A 12,456-nucleotide genomic window follows, 5' to 3' on the forward strand; every position below is an offset into this window, starting at 1 on the left:
GAGCCCCCCGGGACAGGCTCCCCGGGACAGAGCCCCCCGGGACAGGGTCCTCCAGCCCCTCGGCTCCCGCCCCACCCTCAGGCGCCAGCTGAACCCCGCCGGGATTTACGGAACAGGCAATTCAAAGGCAATAAACAGCTTTATTCCGAGCACGGGGCTCAGGGCACAGGTGCTGGGACCCCCCTGCCAAGGGAGGCCTGCTCCGGGCAGTCCCTGGGGGGCTACCGGGGTGGGGCCGGGGCCCTCCCGCTGCCTTCAAGTAATAAAGAGACCGGACTTTGCACACTTTTCACCAGTTTTATTGGAAAGTTCCCCTTTCCCTAACACCCCCTCCTCTGGGCCCAGGCCCTGGGAACAGCCCCATGTGCACACCCGCTCCCGGCCCTGCACAGGACCCCCTGCAGCCCCCCGAGACCCCTGCGCCCCACGGAGGGGCCAGGCCCAGCACCCCAGCCCAGAAGCCGTGCTGGGGACACAGGGATAACCCCAGTGCCCAGGGAAGCCCAGGCCAGGCCCAACAACAGCAACAGACCGGGCTGAAGTGGCAGAGTCGGGGCAGGGGGGCCACGAGGGACCTTCCCCAGTAACTCTCCCCACCCCCCCAGCACCCCTCAAGTCACACCCCGGCCCCCCATAACAGCAATAAATAATCTCACACTCCCTCAGCCCCACTGCAGGAGCAGGTGCCCACGGCCTGGCCCCACAGCCGGACCCCCCAAGATGGGGAGCATCTCCATATCCCCCTGACCCCCGGGATGGGGGGCAGCTCCGTATCCCCCTGCAGAGGGGAAGGGGCTGGCAGCACCCACCTGGCCCCCCACACCCCCCGGATCCATCCCTCAGAAGCGCAGCTCCCTCAGCTTCTGCCGCAGGTAGTGCTTGGCCTCCTCGATGCCACTCACCTTCTCCAGCTCCGTGTAGGGCAGCTGTGAGGGGACAGGGACGATGTCAGAGGGGTGACAGCGTGTCTGCCCCACCTGTATCCCCAGTACCTCCAGCCCCCTGCCCCACTCAGCCTTCTGTGGTGGTGGGAGGAAGAGCCAGGACACTGATCCCTCCCCAGAGAAGGAAGGCAGCGTGGCTCCTGCCGAGGGCATGGACAGAAGTGTGGGCACTGGCATGGCAAGTGCAGACAATGCCCAGCTCCAGGCTCGTCCAGCCTGAGCTCAGCCCTGGACAGGTGGTGCAGGCACACAGAGGGAGGAACCTCAAGCCTCACCCCACCCTCGAGCCCCTGTCAGCACCCTCCATGGAAGGTGACAGGGAAGTGCGGGGGGCACTGGAAACCCTGCGGGTCCAACAGCCCTGAGGGCACCAGCAGCACTCACAGAGCAGGACTGAGGGTCACTGGGACCCGTGCTCCAGCCAGCACAGGGCAGGAATAAAGCTTCCGAGGGCTGGAGCCCCTCAACCCGCAGGTGAGAGCTGGGGGTGTTCACCTGGAAAGAGAAGGCTCTGGGGAGACCCTTTAGAGCCCCTTCCAGTGCCTGAAGCAGCTCCAAGAGAGTTGGAGAGGGACTTTTGTCAAGAGCTCAGAGGGACAAAACAATGGGGAATGCAGGGATAGGTGGGATATGGGGAAGGAATTCCTGGCTGGGAGGGTAGGCAGGCCCTGGCAGAGGGTGCCCAGAGGAGCTGTGGCTGCCCTGGAAGTGTCCAAGGCCAGGCTGGACATTGGGGCTTGGAGCAGCCTGGGATAGTGGAAGGTGTTCCTGCCCATGGCAGGGGCTGGCACTGGATGGGCTTTAAGGTTCCCTCAGCTGGGTCCCTGCTGTGCCTTCTGCAGGAGGGACACCACCCTGGCCAGCCCAGCCCAGCCCAAACAGCAGTTCAAGGGAGAGCTGGCCTTGCTCCAGCCTCACTGCTGGGCAGCTCCCAGGTGATTCCTCAGCCGAGTCACAGGACTGGAGCTCTGCACAAACACAGGGCTCTGGGCTGCTGAGCTAGAATGAGGGAGCTGCGGCAGGCACAGCCTGGTGGCAGGAGGGAGTGAAACTGTTTGGGAAAGGCTGTGGGATGGCACGGTGAAGGCACTGCTGCAATCCTGGTCCTCTCTGCAGTGCAAGAGTGAACAGGACAGAGGGCACATTTCCAGTGCCATTTTCCTCAGAAAGACTCATCCTCAGGCTAAAACCACCCACAGAGTAGCACGTGGGAGCTGCACATCCCAAACCAGCACCTGGAGTTTGCCAAAGGAGCTGCACACCTGAGGGCTCTCCCAGTCCCAGCATTCGGCAGGGAACGGCTGGGGCTGGAACCAGGGGGGCAGGGCTCTGGCACAGGTGGTGAACCAACCTCCCTGCAGCCCCCTCGGCACACGGGATCACAGGTCACCACATGTGGACCCGTGTGTGTCCCCCACACCTGATGCTGCCACTGTGCCTGTGTCTGCCAGCCTGGCTGAACACCCTCCTTTTCCCCTTCCCCTCACTCAGGTCGGGTCTTAGCTCACAGGACAGACTGTCCCTTGTCTCTGCTTTCCATCAGGGCTGGTGTCACCCACCAGCTGCATGGAAAAAGTCCTGCATGGGGTGGGGGAGGGCGAGGAGACATGAGGATGAGTCATCCCTGCTTCCTCTCACAGGGACAGGAGTGTTTACACTGGGGATGCCAGGTCCCGGCCCATCAGATGCCAGCTCACAGCCCATCACCCCGTGTGTCCCCTGGCCCCGAGGGGGGCAGTCCCACCTACCTGCACCAGACAGTATCCCAGCAGCCGCAGGTGCCGGTCCCTCATGGCCCGGGAGCCCACCAGGATGTCGGAGTTCTGGCAATAGTGCCACTTGTCATTGACCGACAGCACCACCCTGTACAGGGGACAGCAGCGAGCGCGGCGTCACCCACGGCACAGCATCACCCCGCCCCATGGACCCCGCTCCTCAGCACCACGGAGCTGAAGAGCAGCTCCCCAGCCGAGCCCAGACCCTGCTGGTGGCAGGGACAGCTGTGTGGGGACGTGGGTCTGTGGGTGCCCCAGGGCACCGGGCAGGGAGGGTCCAGGGCTGAGTGTCTCAGCGAGCAGGAGGCCAGGGCAGTGCCAGGGTGGCCATCCTGCTGGAAGGGACCAGGGACATTCCCGGGGACGTGGCCCTGCCCGTACCTCTGGATCTCCTCGGCGCCCTGCGGCCCTTCGCCCGGGCCCCGCTTGGGGCTGGGCCGGCACGGTGAGGGTGAGGGCTGGGGCCCGGCGTCCTCGCTGGCCGGGGGGCTCTGCTCCTCGGGCTGCTCCTGGGCCTGCTCCCCCTGGAAGCAGCCGTGCTCCTGGCCGGGGCAGCCGGCGGCCTCCTCCTCCTCCTCCAGGATTTTGCCGATGGGGAACTGGAAGAGGGAGGCGGTGGAGGCGCGGGGGGAGCAGTCGGGGGTGCCGGGCGGCGGCGCCGAGAGGCACTCGGAGGGGCTGCTGAGCGTGGAGCTGCCCGGGCTGGCCAGGGACGGCTCCTTGCTCAGCCCGCAGTAATAGTCCGAGGGGGGCTGGAAGCAGGGTCCCCCCGGAGCCGGGCAGAGCGCCGGCAGGAACCGCCCGGCCCGGCCGCTCTCCCGGGGCCCTGGGGGGCTGCTGGGTGTCTCCGGAGCAAACGGGGCAAAGTCCTGCAAATCTGAGGTGAGGGCGAGGACGCTGGACCGCAGGGACATGGTGACAGGGGACGTGGCCGGGGGTGCCCTGGAGGCTGCCGGAACGCGCGAGAGAGGCAGCACCGTGCCTGAGCGGTTGATCCACAGCAGGAAGTCTGCAGGAGAGAGAACAGCGATCAGCAGAACTCTGTGCCCCAGCTGGGACTCTGAGCCAGCAAACAGACGCAGGGGAAGCCCCCTTCTTCAGTGGGAGGGCTCAGGAAGCTTTGTCCCAAAGGCAGTGTCACAGGGAAGGCAGTGACAAACCAGCCAGAGCTCATTCTGCCCCAAATGACCTCCCAGGCCCCAGATCCCACCTGGCAGCCCACAGCCCGGGGGGTTACCTGTGCAGTACCCAGGAGGCAGCACCTCGTCCTGCCGGTAGCATTCCTCTCCCACCAGCTGTCGCAGAGCCTCGGCCACCAGCCCCTTGTAGCTGCAAGGAGGGGACAATCAGGGGGGCACTGCAGGGGCTGGCATGTCCCCCAGCACTGCTGGTGCTGAGTACATCAGTGTGGAGATGGGGAACCCCCCTGGAGTGGGATGCACAGGCCTGGAGTTTTGGGCTCTGCTGTTGGGAGTCAAGAGGGGATGGGCTCCAGTCCTTTTTGCAGAAAAGCTCCTTGCAGTACTGGGACACCAAAAACCACCCAAAAGGGCTGCCCAGCCCTGGCACCACTGCCCAGGGCAGGGGGGAGTCCCCATCTCTGAGCCACATGGATGTGGTACTTGGGGACATGGTCAGTAGTAGCATTACAGTGCTGGGGGACAGGTGGGCTAAGGGACTAGGTGACCCAGCATTATTATGACATCTTAATCAGATGAGCAGTTCCTTCATGCAAGCATCCTTCCTCCTCTGCCCAGGTCCTGCTGGGGAAATGGGATGTGCAGGATGCACTTTCATCATCGGATTTTTTACTCTCCTCATTGTCAGTCTGAAAGCCTTCACCTGTACGCCAGTCTCCTGACCTCCTGCAGGTCCTGCTTCCAGCAGGTGGTATCCCCCAAAATGCTTGGGGTGTGGTGAGGCTGGAGTGGCAGAGAGAGAGCACTGACTGCGAGAATGCCTTGGGAAGGGAGCCTGTGCACCCAGCTTCTGCCTCCCGCTGTTGGTAACTCTGCCTGGACCCAGAGGCCTTTCCAAACCAGTTCTCCTGTACGAATACCACCTCTTCTTCACTGAGGTCTCCGAGGCTTTCCCAACCCAAACAATTCTGCAACTCTAAGTTATTCTGTGATCCTAGAGTGCCACCCCACAGGCTTTGGAGCTGCCATAGGGGCCTTCACGCCGGCACCATGTGGGATCCTGCCAGAGCAGGTGACGGACCCCCTGTCCCCCCCGCAAGGGACGGCAGGGGCTGCTCCCCTCGGCCCTCACCTGTACTTCCTGTTGGCCTCGTCGGCGGTCAGGGCGTGCTCGAACATGAGGACGCGGTAGCGCGGGTCGAGGCGGGGGCCGCTGTACTCGCGGAACTCCAGCTCCACCGCCGCGTCCAGCAGCGACAGGTACCGGCGCACGATCAGCGCGTAGGGGCTGCCTGCGGGGCAGCGCGCATGGAGCCCACCGGCACCGGCTCCCCCGGCCCCACCCCGCCGCCGGGACGCCCCGACCCCCGCCGGGAGCACCCCGGCAACGGCCCCACGTACTCATGACGTTGGTGATGAAGCCTGGCGAGAACACCTGGTGCAGGACTGTCTGTGGGAAGTGGCTGAGCTGGAACATGGACATGAGGATGTTGACAGTGGCCAGTGGGGAGCTGCCGGCTTTCTGCTCCAGGATGGCCTCCAGCTTGGGGAAGAGCTCGCCGTGGTTGGAGGGGCGGTAGTTCATCCGGCTGAAGGGAAACACCAACTTCTGGATCACCTGTGGCAAGAGAGGTGTGTGGGGCTGGGGTGGGACAAGGGACAAGTCGGGGCCACCTGCCCAGTGCTGCGGAAAGACAGATGCTCAGAACCCGCCAGGACTGGAGCACAGCCCCTGGAATACCCCATCGAGATGGAGGAGGGCCATGGCTCCTCTGCCCAGGTGCACCCACAGATGGAGGTGAGCGCTCACCTTGCTGTCGAGCTGCTCGCCGCGCTTCAGCAGGAAGTTGGCGATGGTGTCGAGCAGCCGCGGCTCGCGCAGCCGGTGCCGCGCCACGTACTTGGCGATGAGGGCCATGGTGTAGGGGGTGAGGTTCTCTGCCTTCCGGGGCAGCCACTCTGCCGAGCCAACACAGCAGGGAGGCCGTCAAAGGGGCCAGCTCTGTCCCCACCCCAGGTCCTCTGCAGCCACCACAGCCCAGGCAGGTGGGAGGACAGGACCAGACAGGAGCGCCAGTCCCAAAAACCTCAAGGGCCAGGCAGCTCCTAGAACCTCTCAGGTATGGGTCAGGTGAGAGGCTGAGGCAGATTCCTGTTGCATGCAGCCAGAAGGCACAGATGGAGCACAGCTGGAACATGCACGGGTGGGGCCTTCTGCAAAACCCCTGTCAGGGGGCTGGGCTGTCAGTGACAAGGGTGGCCACGACACAGGGATCCTTCTGCTCCAGTTCTGCGGCTTGCAGGGTCTCAGCTGAGCTTGCACCACCCAAACATGCCCAAGGCCAGGGAAGGCATCTGCGAGGCTGCCCCCCATCCGGCCAGAGGCCCCCATGTCCTCTGCCTGACCAGAGCTCCACACCCCCAATGCGGGTGGCAGTGCCGCACCCCGCCTGGGCACCCCTCACCTGCCATGCTGCGGATGAAGCGCTCCTGCCGGTTCTCGTAGAAGAGCTGGGAGCTGAAGATGGCCTCCAGGGCCTTGTTGTTGGCCTCCTGGGCACACAGGGCCAGCATCTCGTCCAGCAGCGCCAGCTCGTGCTCCCTCATGGCGCTGACCTGGCCCAGCGTGTGCCGCACCAGGCGCAGGATCTTGCGGTTGTTGATGAGCTGCTGGTCGGAGGCGGCGTGGCCCTGCAGCGCCTGCGCCCGCAGCCGGTAGTAGGAGAGCAGCAGGAAGAGGGTCTGGGGGTGCCGCTCCTTCTCCAGGTGCCGCTCCAGGCTGCTGAGGCAGGACTCGACCAGCGGGTGGGGGCTGGAGGGGTGCAGCCGCATCACGCTGCTGAACACCATCGACACGTCCTTCTGGTTGAAGCGGCCCAGGCGGCTGCGGGACTCGTCCTCCAGCACCCGCACGAGCGGCGACTCCCCGGGCAGACCTGGGGGTGAGGGGCACAGGCACGACTCAGATGGGGCACGGATCACGGCTCAGCCCCATGGACACGCCTCAGCTCCACGGCACAACCAGGAGGCCACTGCCATGACTGGATGGATGTGCTGATCAGTGACCAAACCGAGAAGGGGAAGGGAGGGGAAGGCAAAGCACCGGCAGAACGTCAGAGCATCCGCACCATGGGAAACCCTGCGTGGAGCTGTGGGGTCATTCCCACCCATCCCACTGGAATGGGAGCCCTGCAGCTCACCCGCAGCAGCAAGGCTCAATTCCTAAGTCTCAAACATCTCAAAGACAAGTAATTCATAGAATCCCAACATCTCAGACTGTTTTGGGTTGGAAGGAACCTTAAATCCCATCCAGTTCCACCCCTCTGACATGAGCAGGGTCATGTCCACTAGACCAGGTTGCTCCAACCTGGCCTGGAGCACTTCCAGGAGCTCTGAGCACTGAAAAAACTCACCTCAAAAAGTTCATAAAAAAAGTTGTGGCTGGAAAACAACTGCGACATCCCATGTGACCAAACTAAACCCTGTTTGTTCCAGCAGGGACTAATCCTTTGGCTTTTTTGACCTTCTCCTGTTTCCCAGCTCAGCTTTAGTTGTGCGACCTGGCTCCCAGGGAAACACTTCCCTGCAGCTCAGGACGTGTTATCCAGGCCTGGGCACAGGCTCAGTGCCTCGGCTGTCAGGAGGGATCTCCTCAGCAGAGGCAAAGAGCACTGGGGGGGCCTGGATTTCCCCATCACCCCAGCATTCGGGCGGGCACAGGCCGCAGGGCAGCACAGGGCGAGTCACTGCGGGTTATTGTTAATCAGAGCTCAGCTGGGGGAATGTGCAGAATTGGTCTGAGCAGCCGCTTTGTTCCGTAAAAAGGCCTCAAAAGAAAGCTGGAGTTTGTGTTAATGAGGGACAAGGGGGCAGAACGAAGTGGGGGGCACGGCAGAGCCGTGGGGGCCCAGCATGGGGAGCCTGGCGAGGCCAGCGGCGCCGCAGCCCCGGCTCAGTGTCAACAAACAGCCGGCGCCGCCGGCCCGGGACGGGCGCAGGACCGGCCCCCCAGCCAGGCAGGGGCTCGAGTTACTGTGTCAACCGCGGCCGGGCGGCTCCGCCGAGCCCTGGCCCGGCAAGGCCGCGGGGAACGGCAACAAGAACAGGATGGGGGGAGCCACGGGCAGGAGGGCAGGCACCCGCCAGATCGTGGAATCCTGGAATTGTTTGGGTTGGAAGGGCCCTTAAAGATCATCCAGTTACAACCTCCTGCCGTGACCAGGGACACCTTCCACTAGACCAGGTTGTTACAAGCCCCATCCAACCTAGCCTTGAACACTTCTAGGAATGGGGCAGCAACAGCTTCTCTGAGCAGCTTGTGCAGGGCCTCCCAACCCTCCCAGGGAAGAATTCCTTCCAACTATCTCATCTAATCCTGCCCTCTGGCCGTGGGAAACCATTCCCCCTTGTCCTGTCCCTCCAGGCCCTTGTCCAAAGTCCCTCTCCAGCTCTCGGAGCATCTCTGTGGCCTCCTCTGGGCTCGCTCCAGGTCTTTCTGCTCTTGGGCTTCAGAGCTGGAAGCAGACCTGCAGGTAGGGCCCCATCTGAGTGGGACAGAGGGGAAGATTCCCTCTACTGCCCTGCTGTCCACTCCTCTTTGGATGTGGAACCCATCCCCTTCCTTGCCGCAGGAGAGCTTGCAGGGTCACCCCGGCTCACAGACGGAGGCACCTCTGGGACGCAGCCTTCTCTGGGACACAGCCCCTCAGGATGCGGCCTCCCCAGCTCAGCAGCACCCCAAGGAAGCTGTACAGGAACCCAGATACCTCAAACCCTCTCTCCCAACACAGCAACACCCGGTGACATAGGGCTTGTGCCCTCCGAGAGTGCAACCAAACCCATGGTCTCCCCCATCGGTGCTCAGGTGTTTCCTGGTTTTCAGGGCTTGGCACTTCAGCTGGAACAGACAGCGCCCAGGAGCGGCTGATACACATCCTGCCAGGCAGGGCTGCCCAGCATCGACCTCCCGGGCAGCTACAGACCCTCAGCCCTCCTGCCCTGGAGGAGCAGCGCATCCCTGCTGAGTGAGGGTCAGCTACGGACCCTCAGCCCTCCTGCCCTGGAGGAGCAGCGCATCCCTGCTGAATGAGCCCCCGAGCCCTGCCCAGAGCCCCCAGTGGTCACAGCCCCATCTGCCACGGACCCAGCGCTACAGAAACGCCACGGAGCAGTGTAGCTTCTGGCGCTGCCGCAGCGCTGTGCTCCCCACCCCGGAGCCCCGGAGCTCACCCAGCGCGGCCGCCGCGTACAGGCAGTTGACGATGCTGAAGTTGTCGAACTTGGCGCAGCCGCTGACGATGGCCTGGCAGAGCACGTGGAACTCGGGCTGCTCCAGCACCTGCCCCGCGGGCCCGCGGCCGTCCCCAGCCCCCACGGGCGGCCCCGGCTGCTGCTGCAGGAGCTGGCCCAGCTTGTGAAGCGCTATGGGGTAGTGACTGGCCGACACCTTGCCCGGGTTCTGCGTGACCCAGCGGAGCACCTCGCCCACGCTGCGCGAGCGCTCGATCAGCCGCTTCATGGTGAAGAAGGTGTCGTAGCTCATCTTCTCGTGGATGAAGTTCCAGCTCTTCCTCTTGCCGTGGGCCCGGCCCCGGCCGCCGTCCGTGTGCACGGCGGGCAGCAGCCCATGGCCGTAGGGGTCCAGGGGCAGCAGCAGCCGCGGCCTGGCCTTGCCGGCGCAGCAGCAGGCGGGGAACATCGCGGCACCGCGGCGCTCACGGGCAGCCGGGCCCCGCGGGCCCGCCCGGGTCAGAGCGCGGAGCCATGGGCACAGCAGCGGGCACAGCATGGCGGGGGCGGCGCGGCGCGGGGGGCTCCGCGGCTCCGGAGGACCCTGCGGGACAGAGCGGCGGGGCCGTGACGGAGGGAACCGCGGGCCGGCCGGGGGGCCAGGGGCGGCCGCTCCCCCCACCCACCGGGATCCCCGGCCCCGGGCGCCCGCACGGCTCCCCGGCACCGGGCCCGCCGCCCTGTCCGGGCCCGCGTCCCGCTCGGCCCCGCGGTGCCGGGACCTCCCGCCTGCCCGGTGTCCCCCGCCCCTCTCCCGGGCATACCCCGACCTCCACCGGCACCAAGCCCGCCCGGGTCCCCCCGGCGGCACTCCCTGCCCACCCCACGCGGCCCGGCCGTACATGGCGCTGGCGGCCGCTCGCTCCCGCCGCCACCGCCGCCGCTCAGCGCCGCCGGGGCACGGGCACGGCCCGGGAGCGCAGCCCCGCCGCCATCTTCCCGCGGCCCCGCCCCGCGCGCGGCGCTTCCGGGGCGGGGCCGGCGCGCGCCGCATGCAAATCAGCGCCGCACCTCCGCCAATCAGCGAGAGCTCCGCTGAGAGCGGGGCGGAGCCACCGGCGCAGGCGCGCTACGGCCCTGCGGAGCGCGTGGCGGGAGGAGCCAGGCCCCGCCCCTCCCGTTGCCCCGCCCCCGCCCCGTTCCCGGTCTCACGCCGCCGCTGCCGCTGCCGCCGCATCCCCGACCCGCGGCGCAGCACAGCCAGGACGCCACGGCCGGTCACAGTCTTTCCGCTTTAATCGGAACGGCGGTGGGGGGTGGGACCCCCCAACACAGCATGGGAACCCCCGGGACAGTGGGAGTGCAGCCACCCCCGGCACCGGGACCGCTTGGGGGCACGAATTCTCCCCCGGTACAGGCACCTTAGGAGCGTATCCCGCCGGCACCAGGACCCTCGGCACCCCAGGGTTCATGTCCCTCCCCGGGCACCGGAACCCCCGGGAGCAGCCCCAGGGAGGGGCCAGGCCGTATTCCCAGGAAAAGCTCCGCGGGCACGGCCAGCAGCTCGGGCAGGACCGCACCCGAGGGGCTTCTGCACGCCAAGTGCATGGGGGGATGCTGCCAGCAGGGACGGAGGCACTGGGAGCCCCCGAGGTAGCTGAGCCCCCACTCCCACACAGCCCCTGTGTGCAGACAAGGTGTGGGTGCCTGCTCGGGACTCCGGGGCCCCCGGGGGACACAGTCCAGGGCCCAGCGCTCCTCTTCAGCCGCAGTGGGCAGGCCCCACGTGCCCCCGATACGCTGAGGGGGCTGGATGCAGAGTCCTCCACGTCCCTGGTGGCTCGGGCAGGCTCTGAGGTTCCCAGGTGCGGCTCCAGGTCCCACGTGTCCCCAGTGCTGGTCCGGGCCGCGCTATCTGCGGTACATGGCGAAGGCCACGAAGGTGACAAGCAGGGTGAGGCCGGCCAGGCAGGTGGTGGCGGTGGCGGTGAAGACGTGTCGGTGCTGCAGCTGCAGGTACCAGAGCAGGGCCAGCAGCAGCACGAAGAGGGGCAGCGCCAGGCTGCCCACGCCCAGTGCGGCGGGCGCGGGGCTGCGGGGACCGGGGGTGCCGGGAGCCGTGGGGGCCGCGCTGGGTGGGGACAGGTGGCAGTGCAGGACGCTCAGGTGGCCCAGGTGCAGCCCTGCCAGGCTCTGGGCATCGTCACGCAGCAGCTGCCCCTGGTAGATCAACCGCACCTGCTGCTCCTGCCCCGGGAAGTAGGTCCTGGAGGAGACGGGGACAGCAGTCACACTGCTGACAGGACTGACCCCCATCCTGTGCCCACTGTGAGCCCTCACGCCACCCGTGCCCAGCTGAGCCTGTGTGTCCCGGTCAGCCACCCCAAGTGTCATCCACATCCTATGAACGTGCCCACCCTGAGCCCCCACCCTGCCCCGCACGCCTGACCCCGCACGCTTGTGCCCGCCCAGCTGCCACCTGCCAGGACAGTCCCTCTGTTCACCCCCTGCCAACGCACCCACCACGGTCCTCCAGCCCTGCCCTGCCCGCACACCCGGGCGTGCGTGTGCCCATCAGCCAGCCCAGGCGTCCCTGCCAGCACGGGCTGTCCCACGGCCCCGCCGCCCGGGCACGGGCCGCTTGTCCCGGGCCAGCGCTGTCCTCGCCAGGGGCTGCGGGGAGGGCAGGGACGCCCGGCGGGGCCCGGGACCGGCCGCCCCGGCCCGCACGCCCTCACCTCTTGAGCGTACCGACGGTGTCCCCGGGGCGCACCCGCGCCAAGCGCTCCGTGTCGTTCAGGAACTTGAGCCGCAGCACCAGCGTGGGCTCGGCGGGGCCCTCGGCGGTGCCCGCGGGAGCGCTCCGGTGCCGCGGCCCCGCCGCCTCATCGGAGGCCGCCGCTGCTTCGGCCGGGGCCGGGGCCGGGGCCGGGCTCGGGGCCGGGGCCGGGGCCGAGGCCTTGCGCTCGGCGGGGGCCGTGCTCGGGGCCGCCTCAGCCGCCGGCGCCGCGGGCTCGGGGGCGCGCGTGGAGGCCCAGGCGAGCCCCAGCACGGCGGCCGCCAGCAGCAGCGCGAACAGCACCGTCACCTCATCGCCGACGCCCTCGATGAGCGCCATGGCGGTGGCAGGCGCGGGGGTCGCACCGGGAGAGGGCACCGGGCGGGCGCGGCCTCAGCCCGCGGGGCCGCGGGGAACCGGGGCCGCGGCCGCACCGGGCCGGGCTCGGGCCGCCATCGCGCCGCTTCCGGCCAGGCGCGGGGGGCCATGGGACGTGTAGTCCTGGCGGCAGGAGCCGTGGCGGGGTGGGGCGGCGCGCGGAGCACGCCGGGAGCTGTAGTCCCGTCCCGGCGCCAGGCACGCCCGGTGTA

At 67.0% G+C, this 12,456-nt stretch overlaps 2 protein-coding genes across 2 annotated transcripts; both read right to left on the minus strand.

The window, feature by feature from the left end:
* Positions 1 to 283: 283 nt before the first annotated feature.
* FASTK (Fas activated serine/threonine kinase) lies at positions 284 to 9,648 on the minus strand. The gene is made up of 9 exons (XM_031503773.2): positions 9,088 to 9,648; positions 6,324 to 6,794; positions 5,669 to 5,817; positions 5,260 to 5,476; positions 4,991 to 5,150; positions 3,957 to 4,048; positions 3,101 to 3,728; positions 2,693 to 2,807; positions 284 to 926 (listed from the first exon to the last, which is right to left on the minus strand). Exons 1-9 carry the CDS (start codon positions 9,644 to 9,646, stop codon positions 840 to 842), a joined length of 2,478 nt encoding a protein of 825 aa, XP_031359633.2. The 5' UTR covers positions 9,647 to 9,648; the 3' UTR covers positions 284 to 839.
* A 717-nt stretch (positions 9,649 to 10,365) lies between these two features.
* Positions 10,366 to 12,251, minus strand: TMUB1 (transmembrane and ubiquitin like domain containing 1). Its single transcript, XM_031504156.2, has 2 exons — positions 11,826 to 12,251; positions 10,366 to 11,353 (listed from the first exon to the last, which is right to left on the minus strand). The coding sequence occupies exons 1-2, from the start codon at positions 12,203 to 12,205 to the stop codon at positions 10,999 to 11,001; spliced, it is 735 nt and encodes a 244-aa protein (XP_031360016.2). The 5' UTR covers positions 12,206 to 12,251; the 3' UTR covers positions 10,366 to 10,998.
* Between the last annotated feature and the right edge of the window lie 205 nt (positions 12,252 to 12,456).

This window comes from Lonchura striata, chromosome 1 (assembly GCF_046129695.1).
Source record: "Lonchura striata isolate bLonStr1 chromosome 1, bLonStr1.mat, whole genome shotgun sequence".
Taxonomy (NCBI): Eukaryota; Metazoa; Chordata; class Aves; order Passeriformes; family Estrildidae; genus Lonchura; species Lonchura striata.